The following is a 22,941-nucleotide window of genomic DNA, read 5'->3' as shown; positions in this document are numbered from 1 at the left end:
TATCATTACTGTCATCATTTAAGGGTGTATTAGCAGGAAACCCATAGACACATTTGGGTAAGGAAACTCATAAAAGTACAGCATGGAAGGAACACGCGTTTTGGGAAAATACTGTTGTGCTACCTCTTCCTCTGCACAAAACCTTCAGCAAAGCACTGGAGAAGCTCTGCGTCTTGGACTGAGGCAGAAAACACCAGATGGAGAAAGCTCCATCCAACACGGAATTGCTTAATATGACGCCACATCTCTTTTCCTGAGAAGTACACTGGAGCATAACTCACTTCATGTTTTGAACTCTGGATGGAGGAGCGAGGAACTCCAGGCCAGCGATCCATCTCCTGAGCTCCCTCGCTCATTTAATGGTCACAGATGAGCAGCAACTGCAAGATTTGGCTGTTCAACAGAGTTTTGCTGGTCACTGTGACCACGGGGCCTTTGAAGCCACAACAGGAAGGCCATAATCCTGAATGTGTTCTGCAGATTTACCCACCTTCCCATTCCCATGAATATGACTTGTCTGCTCTAGGCTGAGGCAGGGCTATTTGCAAAAATCTTGAATTTCTATTGTCAATGGAGCAGTTGTGCCATGAGTGAACAAACTCAGCTTCAGGTGTGTCTGCATCCCTGTTGGAAATATATTCAGCTTATATTGCTACTTTAAAATTACTTTCACAAGCTTACTCTCATTCTCAGAACACAGCACACCTAGAGTGATTCAAATCTGAATAATCTGCTTTGATTTTCCATAATTTATCTGTTTGTTTAAAACTATGTGTGCCCTTAGAAAGCAGAAATGGCAACATGCTAGATTCTATCTGCCCAAGCAAAATGCAAACACTATGTACTAAACTTCGGTAGCCAGTATCTCCCTTCAGGAAAAAAAATGCACATGTTGCCCTTCATCTTTTAAGGGAACACATGGGTCCCAACTGGCTGTCATTAAATTTCTCATTTTAAAACCTGCAAACAAACATACGGTAGAAGTTAAATCAAGCAATATTGCTAAGCTGATTGTGCAGGCTCTGGGGATGGTCTAAAAGGGTACTCTCAACAATTCAACATTTAAGCAAAACAAACCCAGAATGGGCACTATTTTGTGATTGATTTTTCTGTCTGCTACATTTTATTTCTCCTTTTCTAACTATATATATATACCAAGCACATTGCCACGAGCCAAAAAATCAAGCAAATTGTATCAATTAGATGATTTTGGGACGCAAACCAAGACAAGTCTTTATGTTCTGAGCAATAAAGCGTCGGGGCAGGGGGGATGAGGAGGGAGCAGGCAGCGAAGTGAGGGGGTGAGAAGGGAACTGGCCATTAACTTATCAATTCCAGGCCTTGCCTTTCTAATTGACAACCTCAGGGCTACTTTCATCACTTGTCGACTTCAAACCCACACTCAATTTTTCCTTTAGATAATGATGCAACTATAACATAACGGTGTTTCTGACATATTGCAGCATGTAGCAGTAGGAAGATTGCCTCAGTAGCTTAGTTTTAACAGGAGAAAAAAAAAGTTAAATGTTTATTTTTTTCTTCACATCTATCAACTTCTTGAAGAAACAGTTTAGAAGAAAAGAGATTTTATAGTTCCATGCTGGTGTCAGTGTTTTGTCCTGATGCATCCTAAAGCATCTTAAATGTCTTGATCTTGTTACAGATTGAACATTAAGCTGCTGTTTAATGCAAGATGCCCACAACGCTTAGGCTATACACAAATTAGGCTATATACAGCTTAAATAAATGAGCCTACAAAAGCAGAAATGCACTAAGGATTATCGAAGTGAAAAGAAAATAAGTGCTCTGGCAGAAGAAGTGGTCCGTGGAAGGCGGCGGGACTGGTGGTGTAGGGTAAGGTATCCCAGCAAGCATATTTAGCACATTTTGACCACAAAGACAAAAAATAAATGTTGCCAAGGATCGGCGTGTCCACAGGCAGCAAAGCACCTGCTTGTGACATAAACAGTCATGTAACTGCCTTTTAATAGTGGATATAAAGGCTCGAGTCCTGCGATCAACTCTGCACAGGCCTTGGGGTCAAACCAAACAGCGCAGTACTTGGGGCCCCAAGCCCGTCAATCTGGGCAACAGAAACAGCGTAAGAAAATGGAATGATGCAAAAATACTTCTGCATCACAGATGCATCTTTGGGGTCCACATGATCCACGGATGCACGATTACTCTTGGGATACTCTGTGGTACAACTAGTTGCTGTTAAAATAACAGAATGGCACATTTGAACACTGAACCCACCTAGATGAGGAGGCCACAGGCGCTGCTGGCAGCATCTGGCCCTCAGCTCTGTTGTCCTCACTGGACCTGAGGTTGGGATCGTGCAAATTGCCATCCAAACAACTTCAGTCCAGGGGCGTTAGGGAGGTCACAACTCGCTCGAGGTCCGTGGGCTGGACTGGAAGAGCTCGGCCCCAGCCTTTTACAGCATTAAAGATTTATATAAAATGTCCTAGCATTATAGATATGGATGCCTAGCTTCTTAGGATGTGCTTGGTAAGATTTTAGCCTTAACCGAGCAAGTGAAAAGAAAAAGGACCAAAGTCCTCCACCGTAACCAGGGCGATTTTGCGGCATTCATTCCCCACGTGATTGCTCTAACTCCCACTTGAAGCACGTTATCGGGGGCAGGAGCAGGAAAAGCTGTGCCCGCCCTGAGAACAAATCCTGGACCTCAGAGCTTCCTTGGGCCACTGCTCCAGGGCCCTTCCGGGCCCGCAGATCCCAACGCGATCGCGGGAGGCGAGCGCGCGGCCTGCAAAAAGCCTAGGCCAAGCTCCTCGCCCTCTGAGGTTGCGAATTATTACTACAAAGTCAGGAGAAATGCACTTTATAGTCAAACGAGCAGGCCAGCGGAACAGCGGCCGCGAGAGGGAAAGACAGCAAGACCCACAGCTGGGCACTGCGGTTCTTACCACCGTCACCTCCCTAACGCTTTTTTATTTTATTTTTTGTTTTTGTCAAAAGAGGTATCAGCACAAGTGAGAAGTGTGAAAAAGCAGATGTTTCCCTATTTATAAATAAATAAATAAATAAATATAATAGCAATTTTGACACCTTGGGCCTGCAGCCGGCAGCACGGCCTGGTTACCTTTCAGGGTTTGGGGTCTACGTTTTACAAGCCTGTTTTGCCTTCCTGCAGGCACTTTAAGCTTATAAATGGCACCTTTCAGTGTCCTGAAGCATGAAGGGCAGCTAGTCCCGAATTCTCCTGTCGCTTAATGATCTCACATAAAATGAGGTCCACAAAACTTTTATTACCGCTGCAGTTCAAATTTGCAGGTGAAGAACCACCAGGGAAAGGATGCGGACATGTCTCTCGCTTTTGCTCTCCTCGCTTTCCAGGTGTGAGAAAATTCCCCGCTCAGGCTTTTACAATTAGTTAACTTTCTGCAGGGAAGCCTCATCTAAATAAAAGACCGTGGCATGTCACCCACATAATCACTGGAAAAATCAGAGATGAAAACGCTGGAGAATGAGACACACTAGCATACAACCAAAAAAAAATTGTAGATATAAACCAGTTTTCCCCAAAAGGCTATTTAAGCACTTATTTATTGCCTTTTGTTTTCCACTGAATTTTATTCACTTAATTCAGTAAGTATATTTAATTCCAAATAATTATACACTGCTTTCTTTTAGAATATGAATTTATTCTTCCCCTAATCTGGAATTAACAACCAGTGTTTGGAAAAAAAGACATTGTACCTCAGCAATAAGAATAAGCCAATAAAAGAAACCTCTCTCCCCCATAAATGAAGGATTTTGTTTGTTACAAATTACTTATGCATTTATATAAAGATTTAACGATTCATATCATGCCAAATACAGTGCTAATGAGCTTTGGGTCGTGTTTTTCTTTTTTTGGTCATTTTTTTTTTCTTCTGCTAAAAACAATTACTAGAGGCCATTCAAATGCCACTGCATAAACCAGGAAAGCTAGTAAAACTGCAGGTAAAATTGGCATTTTGTTTCAAGCATGGCTCAGGAGTCCAATTCGCTTGTTGGCGAGCTGCATATGTCAAATAGCACTTGCATCTCCTCCAGAAAAGAAGCAGGGTAAGATGCTTTCAAACAAACAAACAATTACAACATTTTTTAATTATCAAAAGTGGACAAAATCTCACCATTTAATTCCAGCATGTCAAGTGTGAAGCTTCTTAGCCTTTCTGCAGCTTCGCCACTTTTCATTGAAAGGTGGATGAAGTAGCAGAAATATAAGCCCTTCTTTCGGAGTGCCTCAGTATGGGATACATTAACACATAAGAGCTTACAAACCTCATTGGAGAGCATTATTAATCTCACTTCTAATACTGTATAATTTTTAAAGCCTATTAAAACGCTGTCTGCTCATAACAGCGCAAACGTTGCATTTTCTTGACCTTGTTTCAAGGAAAAAAATAATCAGTGGAAGTTGTACACAGCTCTCTTCGCTTGGTTATACAGCTCACTGTCTATGTAAACTGCTAAATAGACAATAAATACGTAATTCTACAAACAAACCGGCATTGCCATCTACCACAAGTTGATGCTCAGGCCTCAGGGAAGTCCTAGGTGTTTCCCCTGCTTTGTTCAGCCCCTGCATCCCGGGACCCACGGGTCAGATCACCCTCTCGGAAAGCCCCTCAAATAATTGGAACCTCATTTTGTGCTGGGTGCACCCAGTCCCGCCGGGCTGCCGCGGCGCTGCTCCCTATCGACACCAGCGCGAGTAAAGTCACAATCAATCCCTTTGACTTCGGTCTTCGCGGTCACACATGCAGCACTCCAAAGGCTTTCAGATGGCTTTTTAACTGAAAACATCCAGGATGTTGTGGGTTTTAACAAATCATCGTGGCTATTTCCTAGCGGCTGATAAGACTAACGGTAATTAATATCACCAGGAAATAGGAATGCTTCTGTGAGAAGCTACTCCTGGTAAGTGTATATTCAATATTTTCAACATTGCAATCCCTTCGACTGGCATTTCAGTGACAAAAAACAGGGAAAAAAAAAGACCAAGAAATGAAAGATATGTGCAGCAACCACCTCACTTTCCAGTTCACCCCCCAAAATCCCACTGCCGATTTCAAGAGCGGGGAATCCAAACCCGTTATTAGCGAGTCCGCGGCAGATAAAGCGGTAATTGTAGCTATACAGTATTGGAAGTGTAGCTACAACATAGCGTGACAGCTTGTTAGTGTTGAAAATATATAAGCTCTTTGTAATTGTGCCTTTGGAATGCCATCTGTCTCGAATTAACATCCACCTGGGATCATGTTTCGATGACCAATATGGACAGATTACTGGAACTTTAAAACCTCGCTTTCTTTGTAATTGACATTTAAACTGTTTGAAGTTTCTCATTAAGTCCTTTTTTACAAATTAGGTGCAGATGTATAAAGCTCTCTGTACAGTATTAAGGGAAATCAGGTCACCTGAAAGCTCAATGTAAAATGTATCTATTAACCATTTAAATGCAATGAGTACATTAAAATTTAGAGATCAGCTTTATGCCCCAAATTCTTCAATGTTTCATCGTTTCCTTTTCATCGCTGCAGAGGCCCTGATGCTAGCTATTTTTAATAGAGAAGAAAACGGGTATGACGGCAGCCCGTGATGATAGGTCAGTCCTAGCCCATGAAGGGCTGAACAGGGGACCAGTGAGCGCCATCTGCACCAACAACGCTTCGAGTTGTGGAGAGCACACAGAGAACAGAGGGGTCAACACAGCAAAAGCAATAAAATAGGGGGAAAATTGAAGAGGGAACTTGTTCCAGTTTCAAAATCAGGCTGCTTGGTGATGGTAAAGTTGGCCTCCACATCCATTTGCAATGGGAAGTTCTGCTGGAGTTCTTACAGTGCTCCACAGCCTTGTGGGGTGAAAGGGGACCACTCAAAGACCATTTACTGAGGGGGCAGCGCTAGGAGAAACACTGCCATAGACAGTCCATCTGACAAAATACCCCTGTAGAATCAAGTATTTCACTGCTCCAAATGAGGGGACTCCGAGCTGCAAACAGGGTGAGAAAGAGGAGCAGGGTCCACCAAAGCTCCAAGAGGAACCACAACCAGGAGCACACCTAAAAATCCAAATGGACTAACATGCCATGGATGGGAGCAAACAGCCACTGTAAGAGTTCACAAGGCAATCGGTTCAAACCCCAGAAATTAGGAGGAGAAAAAAATCTGTGTGTCTCAAGGAGCTTTTACCTGCCAGAATGAGTCTTAACAGAAAAGGTTTCAGGGGCAGTGTCTGAATCTGCTCAACGAGCGTTGTTCAGAGTCTCCTCTGCCTCCCTCTCCACTGAGCCAGGGGGAGGCTCTCGGCGCCCCATCTACGTGACAACACGGGTTTAAGTGAATCAAAATCACCTTGTAGGAAAGCAGCTTCTGCAGATACTTCTCAGCTGCTCTGCCAGATAAAATGTTTTTATCACTAGAAAGTCACACTTTCAAATACAATTCACCCCAAGGCCATAATCTTGAAGACGCACTTGGTGTGTAGAACATAAAATCAGTGATTTTTTGATAATGGTTCACGAAAGAAAACCCTTGCAGACTTCACACTGTATTGATATTCTTGGTGATAGCTCTACACACACTGAACAAGATCAGCTACCAGTGAGGATCATGATTCGTGTCTTTCCATTTAAATGTTGCAACAAAGAATAAAACTATTTCACAACTAACAAAGGGAAACCCTTTAAATTGCTAAAAACAATTTCAGCTCTCATTGCGTTAGCACCCTCCAGTGTCCAATCTATGAAGAACAACATTGTAATGACTAACTTGCCAAGCAGCCATAAACTTGTCTTGTGAGACAAAAGATGAAGAAGCAGCGGGTCCTTGGAAGAGATGACAGTCAGAGATAGCAGAAGAGACCCTCGAAGATAATTTATGTTCCAAGTGTGGAAATTTTAGATGACAGAGGTGAGGTCCCTCAACAAGACCAAAATTGAATTATTATTTAATCCTGTACCATCTTACACGCAGACATTCAGTAAGCCCCACCGCGCCACAGAAAGCTGCTATGTCCTTTGCTGTGCTATTTTAGAAGCTGTTCCAGACATTCCTTTGCTCATAACCTGTGTCCTGGTGTCTTCATGCTATGTGTCTACACGGCGTAGCCCATATTCTGCAAGACTCGGCTGCTGTGTGAGCTTTGATAGCTCTGGTATTGGCACCTCTGCCCAGAACATGCCCAGAACATAGAGAAATACATGTAGCAAACCTTCCTGTATGTGCTCGAAGCATGTATGTGCTCAGCTGGCTGAGGGCAAGCAGGTTTCATGTGGGTAAGCAAGTGATCACATTTGCAATGTTCTTGTTTTGCACCATGATCATCAAGCAAAGCCAGAAGCCTTCGAGAAGATCTGCAGTCGAGGCAGATTTCATAGTCTACGTTTTTACTGCAATAACATCCTTAAAAGCATACTTGAAGTCTTTTAACAACCACAAAAGAACAGCTGCGATTTTTATTCAAAACCAGTCGAAAGAACTTTTTTGAACTTCTCCCAGCAAGCCAAAAGCCTTCTCAGAGAGGAAAAGCCCACCAGGCTCTGAAACGTCACAGGGGAGCAAAAACAGCTTAAAACTGCTTCAGCTACTGCTGCGGGTGACACCAGCGCCTCGTCCACACTCCCAGGGTGACGCTGGGCAGCAGCATCACAGGGGCTGCTACGTCCTCACGAGCCACGACCTGCAGCGCTAGCCAAGGCGGGCAGAGAGCAGCGCTGCCGGGGCAAGCGCTCGGCCTCCTTCCCCAGCCTGGACGTGCATCGTGCACACCTGGACGTGCATCATGTGCACGTGGACACACATTGCACACCTGGACGTGCATCGTGCACAGCTGGATGTGCATCGTGTACACCTGGACACACATTGCAGACCTGGACGTGCATCGTGCACAGCTGGACATGCATCATGTGCACGTGGACACACATTGCGCACCTGGACGTGCATCGTGCACAGCTGGATGTGCATCGTGCACACCTAGACGTGCATCATGTGCACGTGGACACACATTGCACACCTGGACGTGCATTGTGCACACCTGGACGTGCATTGTGCGCAGCTGGATGTGCATCGTGTGCACGTGGACACACATTGCACACCTGGACGTGCATCGGGCACCCGCAGACAGGATCATTCGCTTGCCCCCTGCCAGCTCCTCGCCTTCCTGCAGTATAAACATGCAGGCTTCCTCACGAGCAGAAACGGCAGGGCTTGGCATTTGTAATTCTGCAGCAGTGTGAAAAAGAAAAAAAAAAAAAAAGAGAGAAATTGAAAGACAAAGGCATTTACATGCACCTGGAAACAGAGTATAAAAATGAGATGAAGAAGGTAGGATGGAAAATGACCTTGTAGCATATAGGACAATGTGACTGCGGGCACAAAGGACTGGCTTGGATTTTATGGACTTCTTGCACAGCACAAGCAAGTCTGATCATTCCTGAAGTTCCTCGGGACCATCAGAATCAATATTGCATGCTCACAGTAACATCTAGATTACAGTTATTACAGACTGCATACTCTTTTGCTAATCAACTATAAAATATTTACAGCATCATGGTCTCAGCACAGACTGTAAGAATTTATAGCTTTAAATTTTAAAATGAACTAACACTTGACTGCCTGCCGAACGTCAGTAGAGAAAATCTGCTTTCACTCCAGAAGCGCTGTTCAACACCGCACTGAAATCGGCACAAACGTAACAACCAGCCACACGAGGAGGTAAAGGCCGTTCCAGCCTCTTTTTATAGCATGTGTCATTTACAGCATGTGTCCCCTGACCCTGCAGGCTGATCGGCATGGAGATCGTTGTATCCATTTACAGTGGAGGTTTTCATACCGTCCTGCCCAAAGTGCCCCATCTGGCCACCTGCGTGAAGCCACCTGCGGTTTCAGGCCAGCTCCGAGGGCAGGGACGGATGCTGGTGGGGCAGCTCCTTGCCCGGGCCGCCCCGGGCACGCTGTTTCTGAGAAGAGAAGCAGCACGGCGCTCCCCACACCTCCAGCTCCACTTCCCTCCTCCCTATCGGGCCTCAGCTCCTGTCACCCAGGAGCTTTTGTTGCTTCGCGGACACGGAGGGCTGTAACCAGCGCGCTAGGTCGGAAACGCGGGCGTCGCAAACGCGGCCGACCCGGGTCGCTCCTCCTAATTTAGTGGCTGTATCGGTTCAAAGCGGACGACGGCACGGGGGCAATTTTGTGGTAATTGGACGACACTAATTTATGCTCTCGTGTTCCCTGTGCGCCGAGGTGTCATGCATTATAAATGCCCCTTACGGGGAGAAATAGAGCAGAAACGGGCGATTGTTCCAGGGTGGGAAGGGGAGGCAGGAGGGGCCCGGCCTCGACGCCCGCCGCGCTGCATCGCGCTCCGGGGCGAGCGTGTGAAGCGGGAGGCTCCCGAAACACACCCAAAACACCCGGATAACACGAGGGCTGCGGCGCCCACCCCGCTGGTCCCCGGGCTCCCCTGGCCCGAGCGGGACACGGCGCCCGGCTGCCCCTTGCTCTGGCGACTGCCTCAAGGCGAGAGCCAGCACCCCTCAAACTAGCTGAAAATTAAAACTTTTTTTTTCTTTTTAAATGATTTAATTTCAAAAAAAGGCTAAAATAACAAGAAAAAAAAGAAACTAAAGGTGAATAAATAACTAGACGGAAGCCCTGCGCGGTGACGGAGCCCCGCTGGGCGCCCCTCCGCCGGGACACGCACCGGGAAGCGGGAATCGCACTTTCCCCTCTGCCCCGCGGCACGGGGGGACCAACCACGGTGACGCGACCAAGGGCCGCCACGAGGGGCCCTTTGGGGCCCATTTTATTGAGCGCGGGGCGGGACCTGGCGGGGGGAGGGGGCAGGAAGCGCAAAACCCCCAAATCTGCCCCAAAACCGAGCGGGGGGAGGGGCGCTGCGCGGGGGGTGACTCCCCGCGGGGAGGGGGAGGTGGGCGGGGCGCCCCCGAGTCCCGCCCCTCCGCGCGCGCGCGCGCGACGCCTACGTCACTCACAGTCTCCGCCTCCCGAGGCCCGGCCCGGCCCGCCGCAGCCACGGCCACCGCGCCGCCGCCGCCATCGCCGCCGCCGCGCCACGCCCCCTGCGCGCCCATTGGCCCGCCCGGCGGCGCCCATTGGACAAGCAGGAAGGGGGCGGTGCCGCCGCCGCCACGTGAGCTGTGGGCGGGGCGGGGCGGGGCGGGGCGGGGCGGGGCGCGCGCGTCATCGTGGCCGTTGGCGGCCGTTGGCTGCGCGGCGGTCGTTAGGGGAGGTGCTGCTGCCGGGCCGCCTTCCCCAGGGCGCCAAGCTCGGGGCATGCCACCTATGTGTCTCTGTCCCTCATCCCTATCCTGTTCAACGTGTTGCCCGCTATGGACCAAGTCCAGCCTTGGGAGAAAGAGCCCCAATGCACTCCAGAGCTGCTATGAGAACAGGCCAGGCAGCTGCTCTGCTCCTTAGGCTGGCCCATTACCCCACACGCTCTGCTGCCACCTCTGGCTGCTGCCTGCTCATCAGGGCACAGCGGGAAAGAGGGCAGAAGGGATGTGGAGGGGGAAGGAAGAAGGGCAGGGTGTTTTGTGCTAGGGTTGGTTAGCATGGGTGGATCAGACACAAGTTGTGCAGTCCTCGTGGCACCTTTAGTCCTTGTGGGACCTTGAGCTTAGTTCTTGCCCTGGCACCCAGCTGACTTTTCTGTGTGGGTTGTTTTCCCACCCAGCTTAGCACCACTTCTCTGGGGAAGTGGTGCCAGTGAGGGTGAATCTCCTGTGCTGGCAAAAGGAAGTACACTGTTTTTAAGAGTTGTGCTGAGGCATGAAAGTGACCTGGGTTTAACTTCCACCTTGCGTGCTAGTGATGGGTGAGACCATTCGAATCTGACATTATGTCAAGTAATGACAAAAAGAAAAAAACAAAAAGCATGGTAACCCAATAGCACGATAGTGTTAACCCTTTTCAGCATAGGGGCAGTGAGGTCCAGAGAGTTATGTGTGGCTCTTCCTCCCCTCTTCCCTTCACTAGCGCTTCCCTCCCTTTTCCCTGCGTCCTGCAGCCAGTCTTGTGTCCTTGGGGAACTTTTCCTAATAGATGATACAGGCCAAGGTGGTGGAGGAGAACCCAGGGAGTTGTTTTTGCACTCTAGGGATGCAGAACTTCCATCTCAGCCCTCTCTTGGCTGTGCACAGTTTCTATCCTGGCTCCTCTCTCATCTCTAATCTGGGAATAGTACTATTCATCAACCTTGTCCTTTAAAAGTTAGAAGCCCTTTAAAGGTGCCCTGCTTTTATTTATGAGTTAGATTGTAACACTTGTGGCATTTCCCAAAATGCTCAGAACATATTTATGAGCCTAACTCTCACTGATGTCCTTGAGAATTAGGCATCTAAGTACCTTACGAAGATACAAGCATTATAAAAGTAGTATCTTTGGGGCTAAGTTTGAAAAGGCACTTTGCCTTAAGTGGAGTAATTAGGGACTGTAAGAGTCCCTAATTAGTACTACCATACCTTTTTTTTTTTTTTTTTTCCAGTGCTATTGTTACTTTTATCTTCTTGTAAAGCCTCATATACACAAAGAGCCCCAGTATCCCTGTTTTATTTGAAATGTGGTTCTATACGGGGGAAATCAGAAGAGCAATCCTGCAACTTCTTTTCAAATAGAAAAAAAAGAAAAGAGAAAATGCAATGATCAATGGAATGCACAGTTGAAGCCCATTTAGCAATTGTAATGGATGAGGCAAAACAGGCTAAAAACAAATAACTGATGATGGCTGCCTACTAATCTTGCTTCCCTTATGTCAAGAAAGCAACGTGGCAACCACAGTGCTGGTCTTACAACACGGATTCCACATACTGTATCTTTCCAACCGTATTTCAAACAAGTTTTTAATGATTCTGACACAATTTCGTCTGAAGTGTTAAAAGCACAAGGTTGCTAGGAAAGAGAAAAGCTGAAATGTTGTGGGAGGAGACATAATGTCTGCTCTGCATTCATTTTCTAATTTATTAATGGTCTCATTTTCTAATTAATGATCTCTTAATGATCTTAATTAACAACTGAAGCAGGTATATTTTTGTGAGCTAGGGAAAAAGGAGTGTAAAACTATTAATGAGTCTTACCGATATAACAGTTTTTATTGGAGTTGGTGGGGTAAGTTAAAAAAGAAAAAAAAGACTTGTTCTGCTACCTGAAGCTTTTGCACATCAATGTCTTCTTGATACTCACTTACTTGGATTTTCAAGAGGAAAATGAACTTGGTAACAGTGGAGGAATGACATGCCTTCCGTTGGATTTTAGCAACACGAAGGGATGTCCTCCTCCACTCATTGTAGGAAGATGGGAAATACGTATGGACCCCCATCTGGCTGAGATTTGTGGAGCTCCTTGAGACGGGAGGCCAGTTTTGATGGCCAGTGCTGTTACAATGCCTCTGTGGGGAAAACACTACTTTGCATCTGATCCCACAGTGACTAATTCAGGGATTCCTGATGGCGCAGGAGCCAGCTGCTGTTGGCACATCTGTGTTAGGAGACCTCGTGATGGTGCCTAGGCCCCTGCTGCACACAGTGGGCACGGGAGCACACAGCCTGATTTGTGTCCTTCAAAAGGCAGCCAGTTCCTGAACTTCATAGCTGCTTTGGGCACCAAACCAGCTCAACACGTGGCACCAGGCTGGATTTCAGTTTGAAAGCACTCCAGGCTTTGAACCTGGTGTAGCTGCAGCCTGAGGCAGCAAACCCTTCCATGGGTACAGTAAGTAAATCCCGGAGCTCACGCGAGGTGTCACACACCTGGGGCTCAAGACATTTAAATGTAACCCCCAGTGCCTCTGAGACACCAGTGCTGGGCAGCAGATACTGCACAGCTCTCCGACCTGTCTTGAACCTAACTTATAAAAGATAACCCGAAGGAGTTTATTTAAAAAATAATAATTTTAAAATGCTGTCTCTACAGTCTGCAAGGGCCTGCAGAACCCCAGCCTCCCTCTCTCAACAACCTCAAGAGCACAACTCAGGCAGGAGCCTCCTCCTGTGGGAAAGGGAAAGGGCCCCCCTCCCACACTCCTGCTGAGCCAGACTGATACATGTGGATCTCCCCACATTACAGGAAACTCCTGTGGAAACACAACTATTTCTTGCCTGTCCCAACCTCCTCTCCAGACAACTGATCAACTCATCTTTTCCCTTAGAGCAGCGGCTCACCTGCCTTCTCTCAGGAGCTACAGTCTGCGGGTTTTACAGGTGGGTTTTGAAGATCTTGCGGGTTTTGTCTGTGCACATGCCAAATAGCTTCCTGAGGATCACTCCTTATGTCAGGAAAAGCAACTGTGAGTTGCCAGCAAATACTGAAGTGACAAAACTTGCAGTAGCTGTTTTGAAAGACAGTGGAATGAGGAGACTCTTGGGGAGGCACTAAGGAGAGTGGCGGGAACCAAGGCAGAAGGTGGCAGGTCACCAACAAATGGAACAGGAAAGCTCAAAATGGGAGAAACATCTGCAAGAAATGAGTGCCCAGTAGATGAGCTGAAGATGTGGGGAGCAGAAACTACTAAAAGATAAATCAAAGAAAATACTAGATGAAAGATATATTAAGGGGGGGACACCTATTTTTAATGATCAAAAAGATACTACACTGAGTGCTTGCTGCCACCCAACTAAGATAATCCGTACTACACAGCTTGAGGAGAAAATTACCAAAAAGTAGCTGCAGGGAACCGCTGAAACAGGGAAAAGCCAAGATGTTTTCATACTGGGAAGTAGCACACAGCCAATGTGCTCGATACACTGGGGAGGTTTCAGTGTGGGGGCAAGCAAAACACCTGGAAAGCAGGAGTTTTTAAGAGGGCATGGGCTGCAGAGATGTGCTTGCCAGCACTGCAGGCACATAGGGTACTTTTAGAAAAGAAGAGAGGTTTCAGGATTGTTTTTCTTCTTGGTTCTTTGTACATCTTGGCACTTTATTTGCTGCTGTATTTGGAGCTTGTGTGTCCATTGGCCTTGAGTAGGCCCATTCCCTGGGCTTTAACTGCGATGCTCCTGCGAGTGCTGGTTGCAGAACAGAGTTGGTTGTGCTGCGTGCCTTTCAGGGTCAGAAATATAACAAAAACAGACGTATTTGGAGCAAACACCTTTTTTTAAAAAATACAATGATTTCAAGTTTTTCTACTTGAAATGGTGTCGTGCTGTGAGAGTGAAATGAGGCAGCTCGAAGAGGAGTGTGATGCACAAATGGATAATGACGGGGGGCAAGAAAGGATGTTTCCCTTTTTGACATTGTTATTTTGACAGATTGAAACTCCGTGTCTCACAACAGATTACAGATATATTTGCTCGCTGATATTTATATACCCCCTATTTTATTTCAAAGTCCTCCCTCAGTATTTTCTGCAGTGTTTCCACCTTCAGGGAGGTGCGTTGAAGTTGCTTTGCTGCCGCACGCTTTGCAATGCAGCAGATAATCTGTAGGCTGTTGGCACCATAATGTTGTGAGGGCATGCACGCCACCAAAATGGATCACAGAACTGTTCTTCCATAGGGCCATCGCTCAATATGTTGAGTCAATATACACTATAGATCCCATAATCCACGGACTATTATTAAAATAGTGGATTAAGGAGTTCCTTGGGATCAGGGCATGCTGTATATGTAACAAAACAGTTTAGCTGGGATTAGTATTTATTACTCAACACAAAAATTGATTGGACTATTCTAGCAAGGATTTGTAGACACTGGTAATATGACAGTTTGTGAGACACTTGCTAATGTATCTGACTATTGTCTTTTTGCTCTGTGAGTTCTTGTTAAGGTCTGAAAATAAAATATTTTGAGTGAAAACATAAAATTAAGCAACTTAAGTAAATTCGTAGTCATTGTTGAAATATTTTCACTTCACACTAATGTGAAATATGATTTATAGATAGTTTCATATATATTGTATGAGAATGTGCATGGAAAGGATATTCAGACTTCTGAAGGAAATAACTTTTAAAATGTTTGCTTAAAAAGTTCACAAGAGGCTATGGAGATAAGAGTCAATTTACTCTAACCCAAAGTAAACTGGAAAAGAAAAGCATTTTTTTTTCGTATGATTCTTTTCTGCCAACAGTCTTTTTGAATTTCTCAGAAAGGGAAGTTTTATTCAAGCACGTGCTAAAGTTTAACTGATGAAGGTAGCCGCAGTTTTACAGAATTATCTTTGATGTACCAGAAGGTTGTCAACAAGCCTTTTCAGTGACATCTCCACATTAGCATGGCGAGCAGATGATTTGAGGATTACCAGGCTCTTGGACAGGTCATCTGGGATCTTAAAAATCTCTTCTATAAAGGACCAAATCTGCAGCCAGAAGCTGTTTACTAGGTGGAGGGGGGAGGGAAATGGGGTTTGTGTAAAAGGCACCGTCCTGGTTTTGTTTATGTGCCTGCCGCGGAGCAGTGTCTCTGTGTAGAGGAGAGCTGAACTCTCTGTGACACTTGTTTGCAAGTGAATTAGGAGGCCAACTAAAATTTCAGTATTAAAGTGCCAAGGTGAAAAGAAAAAAAAAGGTCTATAAAAATGTAGGATGGTTCCTAGATGGTAAGCAGAACAGGACCATTTTCCTCCCCATTATACCAAATTTCAGCTATACGGAAAACTATATCCAAAAAAAAATTCTAATTGCAGAAAATCCTGTTGCTGATAGCTCAGGTTCCTCTTCACTTTTGCAGTAAGAGTTTGGATATTTCTGAACTGGGTTCAGATACTTCTGTATCAAGCAAATAAAATCCCTTCTGCTGGTGTGTCTGTGCTGGAGATTTCTCTGCTAGTGGACTATACGCCAGCTGATTTCTTTGCTAGTGGACTATACACATCTGCTGTTTTCAGGTCCACTTCGTACATCTTTAGAGGCCCTGGACACACAATGTTGTGGTTCATGAGAAGCTATGAAACACCGTGCAGAAGAGCAAAACTCAGTGACATGCAATGAGGAGCCACGAGGCAGCACATTGGTTGCAGCACGAGTGGCGCTAGAGGAGGAGAAGTGGAGCCTCCAGGTTTTATGTAGTTCTGCTCTTGAAGTTTGTAAACATTAGCTTTCACTTCTCATTATTTTTTAAAGTCTTTTTTTTTTTTAATTAGCCCTGTAGTACTAGCAGTTTGGACTAGGTTGCTGCTAGCTTCAGAAATGACACTCCATTTTGACATGAAGCCAAATGAAAGACACATGTAAAGAAATGTTAGAGAAATCAAATCTAGTATACTTACCACTCTACTAGTGGAAGAAGAGGGGGAAGAGAAAAAGAGAACTGGAAGACAGAGCCTTGCCTGTTTTCTTTAAAAATTTTGTGAACCAGCAAATTTGCCACGATAAAGGCGGTAAGAATTCATGGTCTGAACACAGCCCCCCGAATTCAGTTAGAGGCTATTGTCCTCAGACATGTTGGAGAGCAGCGTGTCTCAAAATTAAACAGTTTTTAAAAGACCATTAAACATCTAAAGGCTGAAGTCTCACACCACTTTAAAGAGGTCACGTGCTCATTTTTATAAAGAAAATAAAAGCATTCGGCAAATGCGGTTAGAGTTCATGAATAATTTCAATACGAGAAACATCAAGTGGCAGGATTTGGTTTCATCAAAGAACCCAGGTAGCTCTGTGTCCCAGCACGGAAACTCCTACAGCAGACACAGGAAATCTATAAAGATGTTATGTCCTAAGCTTAAGTTCAGTCCATTATCACCAGCCACAAAACACATGGAGACCCTGCACAGGTTCTGGAGTGAGCTCTGGGTCTGGGGAGAGCAGCAGTTCCCTACACACCGGCTCCGCACATCATGTTCGGCCGCTCTTGGCATCTCAAATAGCATTTTTTCCTTACTTCCTTCTCTTAGCATAAATAAGAGCTGGTTTCTTATGTCCACCTCATTTGGCTGAAGAGGTAGCAGAAGGCCCTCTCTAACGCACCCTGGCTGCCACGCACAAATGAAGCTGGTGCTCTCAAAAATTTCACTGTGGACACAGCTGGTGTAAATTCAGTGCTGGTCAGAAATCCCAGACTGACGCATCCGCTGATCTTATCCGCTGCATCCATCGTGACTACCAGGAAGACCACACCACTGCATCTCCAGAGCCTTGTAGGAACAAACATTAGGGGAGCACAATGGGAGCCACTTCCATTCCACTTGATCCTTGCTCTGGTCAGGAAAGTGGCATGAGGAGCAGCAGATTATGACACCAAATTTGATGGTATGGAGAACTGACATTTTCCTGGACCAGAATGCACAGTCCTTCCCTATAGATTACCACATGCCACAATTGCATTGTGATCATGGCAGCAAATATGTTCACTAGCAATCCAGGCTACCTTTGGATGCAAGGACTGGAAAACTTCCTATTTTAGGAGTATGCCGCTGCTGAAGAGTGACCTACTACTTAAAGACAAATAAAGAAGTGGTAGAAGATGCAAAAACACGCAGACAGCCATCTCCCCACATCTCAGATCTTCTTTGCAGTGAAAATAGATCCTGCTTTAACAAAAAATATGTGAAAGCCCCATTTCAAGTGGATCCACGTGTCTTGCAGTTAGGAAGGATCTACCAGCAGCAGCAGTTCCCAAACCACTGCTCAGGGGTGTGAAAGGCTCATACCGCTGCTTCTAAGCTTTGTAGCTAAAATCTGCTATTTTAAAGGCATGAGATCTTGGCTATCCTAGCACATTTTAACTGAAATGAGCTAGGGGTGCTCTCGTGAAGGTTTTAATCCGCAGATCTACCAAGAAAATAATCAATTCCCACCCTGAGGGTGCCCTAGCCCCGAGGCTGCTCTAAGCCTCGGTGACAACCTCCTCCCATGACACGGCCAAATCTGGACGAGGACACCAGGTCCACAGTCCAAGCCGAGTGACATTGGGCACTGCTTTTATCTGTTTCACAGGTGGTTAAATATTTTTAAAAAGAGGAGCCTTGGACTAAAAATGGACTGGCAGGCTCCTGTTTATGCTAACAACCCAACTGAGCATAAGGAAACGTTGCTAAACAAGTGCCTTGCGCTCACAGAATAAGCTCTCAGACCAGCTAACAAAAATACTTTGGACACAGCCGTGTAACTCATTGTTTCGAGCCAGTGAAATGTGTTTTATAGCTGTTATTTTCTGGCAGTCAGCCTAGTGAAGTAGCTGTGCTGTTAATCAGGCTGCTGCTGAAACAGTAGAAAATCCACTGTAAATACAGCAGGGCTGAGTGTAAGATGTGGAGGTTTTTGTCATATGCTTATGTCTTTCAAGACTTGCCTATCTATGCCACATGAGCCTGACATTTCCCATTTGTATTTTTAGTTTCACTTTCCTCACTGCAGTCCATTCATACAACTCCATCTCAGACCTTGTTGTTTCCCTTTGAAAACCCACTGCCATATGGAGGAAACATTAAAATTATTGGATCCAAAGTAAAAACAAAAGCAGCTTAGTGTTAGTGCAAGAGGCTTAAACCAAGACAATTAAACCTAAGTTAAACTGAAAAGTAAAAATGACAAATAATTTTGGCCCATAGACATGCACGGTGCCTCACACGGGAAGCCAGTACCCGTGACGGGAGCAGCGTACGTTCTTCAAAAAAAAGGATAATCTCTGGAAACAGTGAGACAAACCCCAAGGGAAGTCTCTGGACATACTCAAGCGCTCTTAAGCACAGCCTTCCCTCCAGCTTTTTGTTTTAACACTGTGATTTGTGTTCAGTGGCTGCCGTTTGCGACATAAATTACCCCATTCACTTTTCCCTATCGTCCAACCTGCCCGAAGCTGAACTATTTGCAGCAGCCACTGTCAGCACAGACCACTGGTATTAAAGAGCTGGGAAGCAGGGTTGCAGCTGGGCTTGTGCAGCTCATCTTCCTTTGGAGTTTGATTTCTGTTAAGCTGCTGCTGACCGGTCCAAATGTTCTAAGAACATATTTATTTGCACGGCTATTAATTTGCTCAACATTATAGCTTGATGTGGGTTAAATTGATTTTTTCTCTGCACTTCTGCTGGCACCAAGACCAAGCAGTGTTTCCATCTTTTTCTTCTAAGGAGATTCCAAGTTGATTAAAAGCTCAAGAAGAAACATTTCTCTTTGCTGGGATCTCTTTGCAGCCCCAAAACTCTTAAAACTTGTCCTGCACTGACAGTCTGTTTCCTACTTCTGCCCCTTTTCCCTGGCAGAGGTTTGACTGAGGACCCCAGGGCGGCAATTTTCCATGCCCAGCCCTGCACGGAGATGGGCACTCAGATCATCTCCATCTGACCGGCCTCTGCTGGGTATTTCTGTCTTGGGACGCTGCGTACCGGGTCTCATCTTACCGCACACAGAAGCGTGTTTCTGCATCCGGTTATGCGGGGAACAGACCTCACACAGGGTGTCTTACCCTAAATCCTCTTAGTGACGAATTGGACAAGAGACGGTTTCCTGTCCAAGAAAACACTGAGATTCCAAATTCAAAAAAGAAAAAAAAAGGCAAACAAACAAACCTATTTAGAAAGCCAGAACGAGACATACTAACCCTAAAATAATCTAGTGGTCAAGAAAATCTCTGGGGATTTAGAGTCATGTTCCTAATCTGCCTAAATTTGTCTGCCTGTGCTGCTCTCTTCAGAAACTCCGGTCCGGAAACAACAAGCATCTTCTGTCAGAAAGACCCTGCTCGGAACTCGTAGGGCTTGACTGAAAACCCGTGTTTTAATAAACCAGCATTTTCTTGATGCGGTACCCAGCCCTTCCCTGGGGCTTTGTGCCCTTGCTCTGGATACGGCCCCTCCAGAAGGAAACCAGCCACACCAGGGGCCAGGAGCGGCTGGACCTGTCAGCGCACGTGGGTGTCCTGCCCCAGGGGCCCCACGCTCACTGTACCGCAGCAGCCACCGCTCAACTGTGGTTTGGTCTGGGGCTTCAGACACCTCAGCTGAGTACAGTTATTTTGGGCAAACCACACTAAATATTTCAAAACAGTCATTGGAAAGATGGGAAAAATGTTCTCTCTAAACTGACACACTTTTTTCCCCGAAATAGAGAAGAAAATTAAAAATAAATCTACTATCTTCTTGACTCACCGTGATCAAAGTGGGGAAAAAAAATTGTGTCAACAGCAGCAGAACTACGGTCACGCTGAACTGTTCACATGTGGAACACGACACCAGTGCAAGCAGCAAAGTGGGAACGGGTCACGGATCAGCGCTGAGCCTGTGGCACCACTCGGGCGGGACGTCCTTCCCGGGCCCCGTGCAGAGCCACCTCGGACGCACCCCTCCTACTCAGGAACGCTGGTGGGACATGTCGGCAGTATCTTAGTCAACAGGACAGTTAATCCTCACGCCTCAGACCGAGCGTCTGAAATACAACTGACTGATGGGCTCTTGCCTCGTTGTATGGCTGCATTAGAGAAAGGAACCAACATCCTGCACCTGAGGAGGAATAACCTCAGGAACCAGTACAGATTAGGGATTGACCTGCTGGAAAGCAGCTGCGCAGAGAGGGATTTGGGAGCCCTGCTTGACAAGAAGTTAACCATGATTCAGCAATGTGCCCTCGTGGCCAAGAAGGCCAATGGGATCCTGGCCTGCATCAGGAGGAGCGTTGCCAGCAGGTAGAGGGAGGGGATCCTGCCCCTCTGCTCAGCTCTGGTGAGGCCGCACCTGGAGTATTGGGGGCAGTTCTGGGCTCCCCAGTGCAGGAGGGACGTGGAGCTTCTACAGAGGGTCCAGCGTAGAGTAAAAAGGATGATTAAGGGACTGGAGCATCTATCATATGAGGAAAGACTAAGCGAGCTGGGCCTGTTTAGCCTAGAGAAGTGAAGATTGAGAGGGAATCTGATCAACATGTACAAATACCTGAGAGGAGAGTGTAGGGAGGATGGGGTCAAACTCTTTTCCATGGTGGCTGGTGACAGGACAAGAGGTAATGGGTCTAAGTTGAAACACAGGAAATTCCACCTCCATGTGAGGAAGAACTTCTTTCCTGTGAGGGTGACAGAGCCCTGGAACAGGCTGCCCAGAGAGGCTGTGGAGTCTCCTTCTCTGGAGATCTTCCAAACCCGCCTGGATGCCACCCTGTGCCACGTGTTCTAGGTGTCCCTGCTGGAGCAGGGGGGTTGGACTGGATGATCTCTAGAGGTGCCTTCCAACCTCAACCATTCTGTGATTTTCACGTACAAATTACTTATTTGATCACCAGCATGGTCCTGTACCCTGATTTTGTGGTTACCCACATCCAGAACCTTGAAATCATTGTGCATAATAAAAGATATAATGTCAAAGATTTTAAAAAGGAGGGAGGGGAAGAAAAGAGAGCTCTCCTTCCCAGCAGGATGCTTTGGGGAGCATCCTCTCATGCTCTCTGGTGCGCTTCCTATCCTACCCTCAGCTCTGCTGCTGCGGGTAAAAGGTTATACGTGCACTGGCCAGCAGGTGATGCTAAAATACCTCTGAGGGAAGGAAGAGCTTAAAGCACGTTTTCCTTGGAAGCGCCGGGCTCCTGGTACACTACAGGGCTGCACTATCACACACACCCAGCGAGCTGGGGCTGCGTCTTGCGGCACCTTTGGTTTGCAAGGTGTTTGGCCGCTACCCTCAGCTCCTCAGCAAAGAGCCCCAGAAAAGGAAACTCGTAGTGGGGGCCTTACAATAACCAACCTATAAATGGCATTTCACAGCCTTAGCCTAGTGCCATGCGCCCCTGCATGCACATGTGCACCCAGCGTACACCCGAGAGAAGACAGGAAGCACTTCAGGAGTCAGCTTCATGCTGATATCTAAGTAGGTTCCTATTAACTGTCTGCTAAAGGAGGAACAGTAGGACACTGAGAATAGAAGCAACGCCAGAGGGGAATTGTAGGAAATGGTGCAATTAGGTGAAGACCAGAACATCTCTGCCCACATTATCTTCTTTCCTGTAAGAAAATACTCAGTTATGATGTGCTCCAGAGCAACAGGTCAAGAGCATCATCGGAAAAGAAGGCAGCTTCCAGAGAAGCAGTAACTGCAAGGAAGAAAGGGATGCAAAGGCGGAGATGAAATTGCTCTCTGCTCAGTATGCCACATCCTCTAAACGATGAGCAGCAATTTGCACATGGGAGCAATGAGGGCTTTGGGAGAGAACTAACTTGGATGAACTTCTCATCTGGGGAGCAAGGACTTCATGGAAACTCACAAAGAGGAGGAACAGCTGCTCCTAGTCATCGGCCCCAATGCTGAACACATGGAGGACAGCGTTGGCTCCATGGCACAATGTCACCATCACCTGCCTCCCGTGCCAGCTGAGCTTGCCCAGATTCTACCTGGTTGTCCAGGGGCAGATGTTGTCCAGCCCATCTCTCTTAACTCAAGGCTCGGTATTTTGGCCTTTACCGGTATCAGTGAAACGTTTTTTTTTTCTCATCTTTCAGTGTTTGATTTCTATCATGTCAGCTCCGTCTGAAAAAGGACTTTTGTTTCCTGTTGATTCAAACAGCTCATTCCGATTAGTGAAGTTCTGAGAGCCTCAAAGTTCGCAGGCCCTGGCCTGAATTCCACCCTCTCCGCCTTCTCCTCCTCAAGACATATTTCAGAGGAAAAAAAAAAAAATGCAGGCACCACACACAACAGCACTAAAATCCTCCCCCCTGCAAAGGGACCCCATGGCAGAGAAGACAGAGCTACGCTACCCTTTGAGCTCCCACTCCAACCACCAGACAGCCTCTGCATCCCTTCCTAGCACCCAATGTAGGCTTCCTCTTCCACCCACAAACATCCAGTTTGTCACAAGTGCTTGGCCAAGAGCACCAGCTTTCTTAAACCTGAAGAATCGATTTTTTAAAATTACTTACCAGCTAGTGAAAGCTGGGCACTGCTCTGAAATCGTTGCCTCCACATTTGCTTTGCCTTCGTGCAGCTCAACATTTTTTTTCCTACTTCTTGAACTTTTGACTCATTTACATTTTCTTAGAAATCTGTGCAGTGAGGACA

General features: G+C 46.4%; 1 protein-coding gene across 1 annotated transcript in view; it reads right to left on the bottom strand.

Moving 5' to 3' along the window:
- CLYBL (citramalyl-CoA lyase) overlaps window positions 1-10,081 on the bottom strand; it is a 157,916-nt gene extending 147,835 nt beyond the window's left edge. The window contains exon 1 of the mRNA XM_088523341.1: window positions 10,011-10,081. Within this exon, the coding sequence (XP_088379467.1) occupies window positions 10,011-10,075 (65 nt within the window). The 5' untranslated portion in view covers window positions 10,076-10,081. The remainder of the gene's footprint in view (window positions 1-10,010) is intronic.
- Window positions 10,082-22,941: the final 12,860 nt, after the last annotated feature.

This window comes from Tinamus guttatus, unplaced genomic scaffold (genome assembly GCF_059628265.1).
Source record: "Tinamus guttatus ecotype Peru unplaced genomic scaffold, ASM5962826v1 Tinamus_guttatus_pri_ptg000180l, whole genome shotgun sequence".
NCBI lineage: Eukaryota > Metazoa > Chordata > Aves > Tinamiformes > Tinamidae > Tinamus > Tinamus guttatus.
The sequence above is the reverse complement of the archived record's forward strand: the minus strand, read 5'-3'. Positions and strand labels throughout refer to the sequence as shown.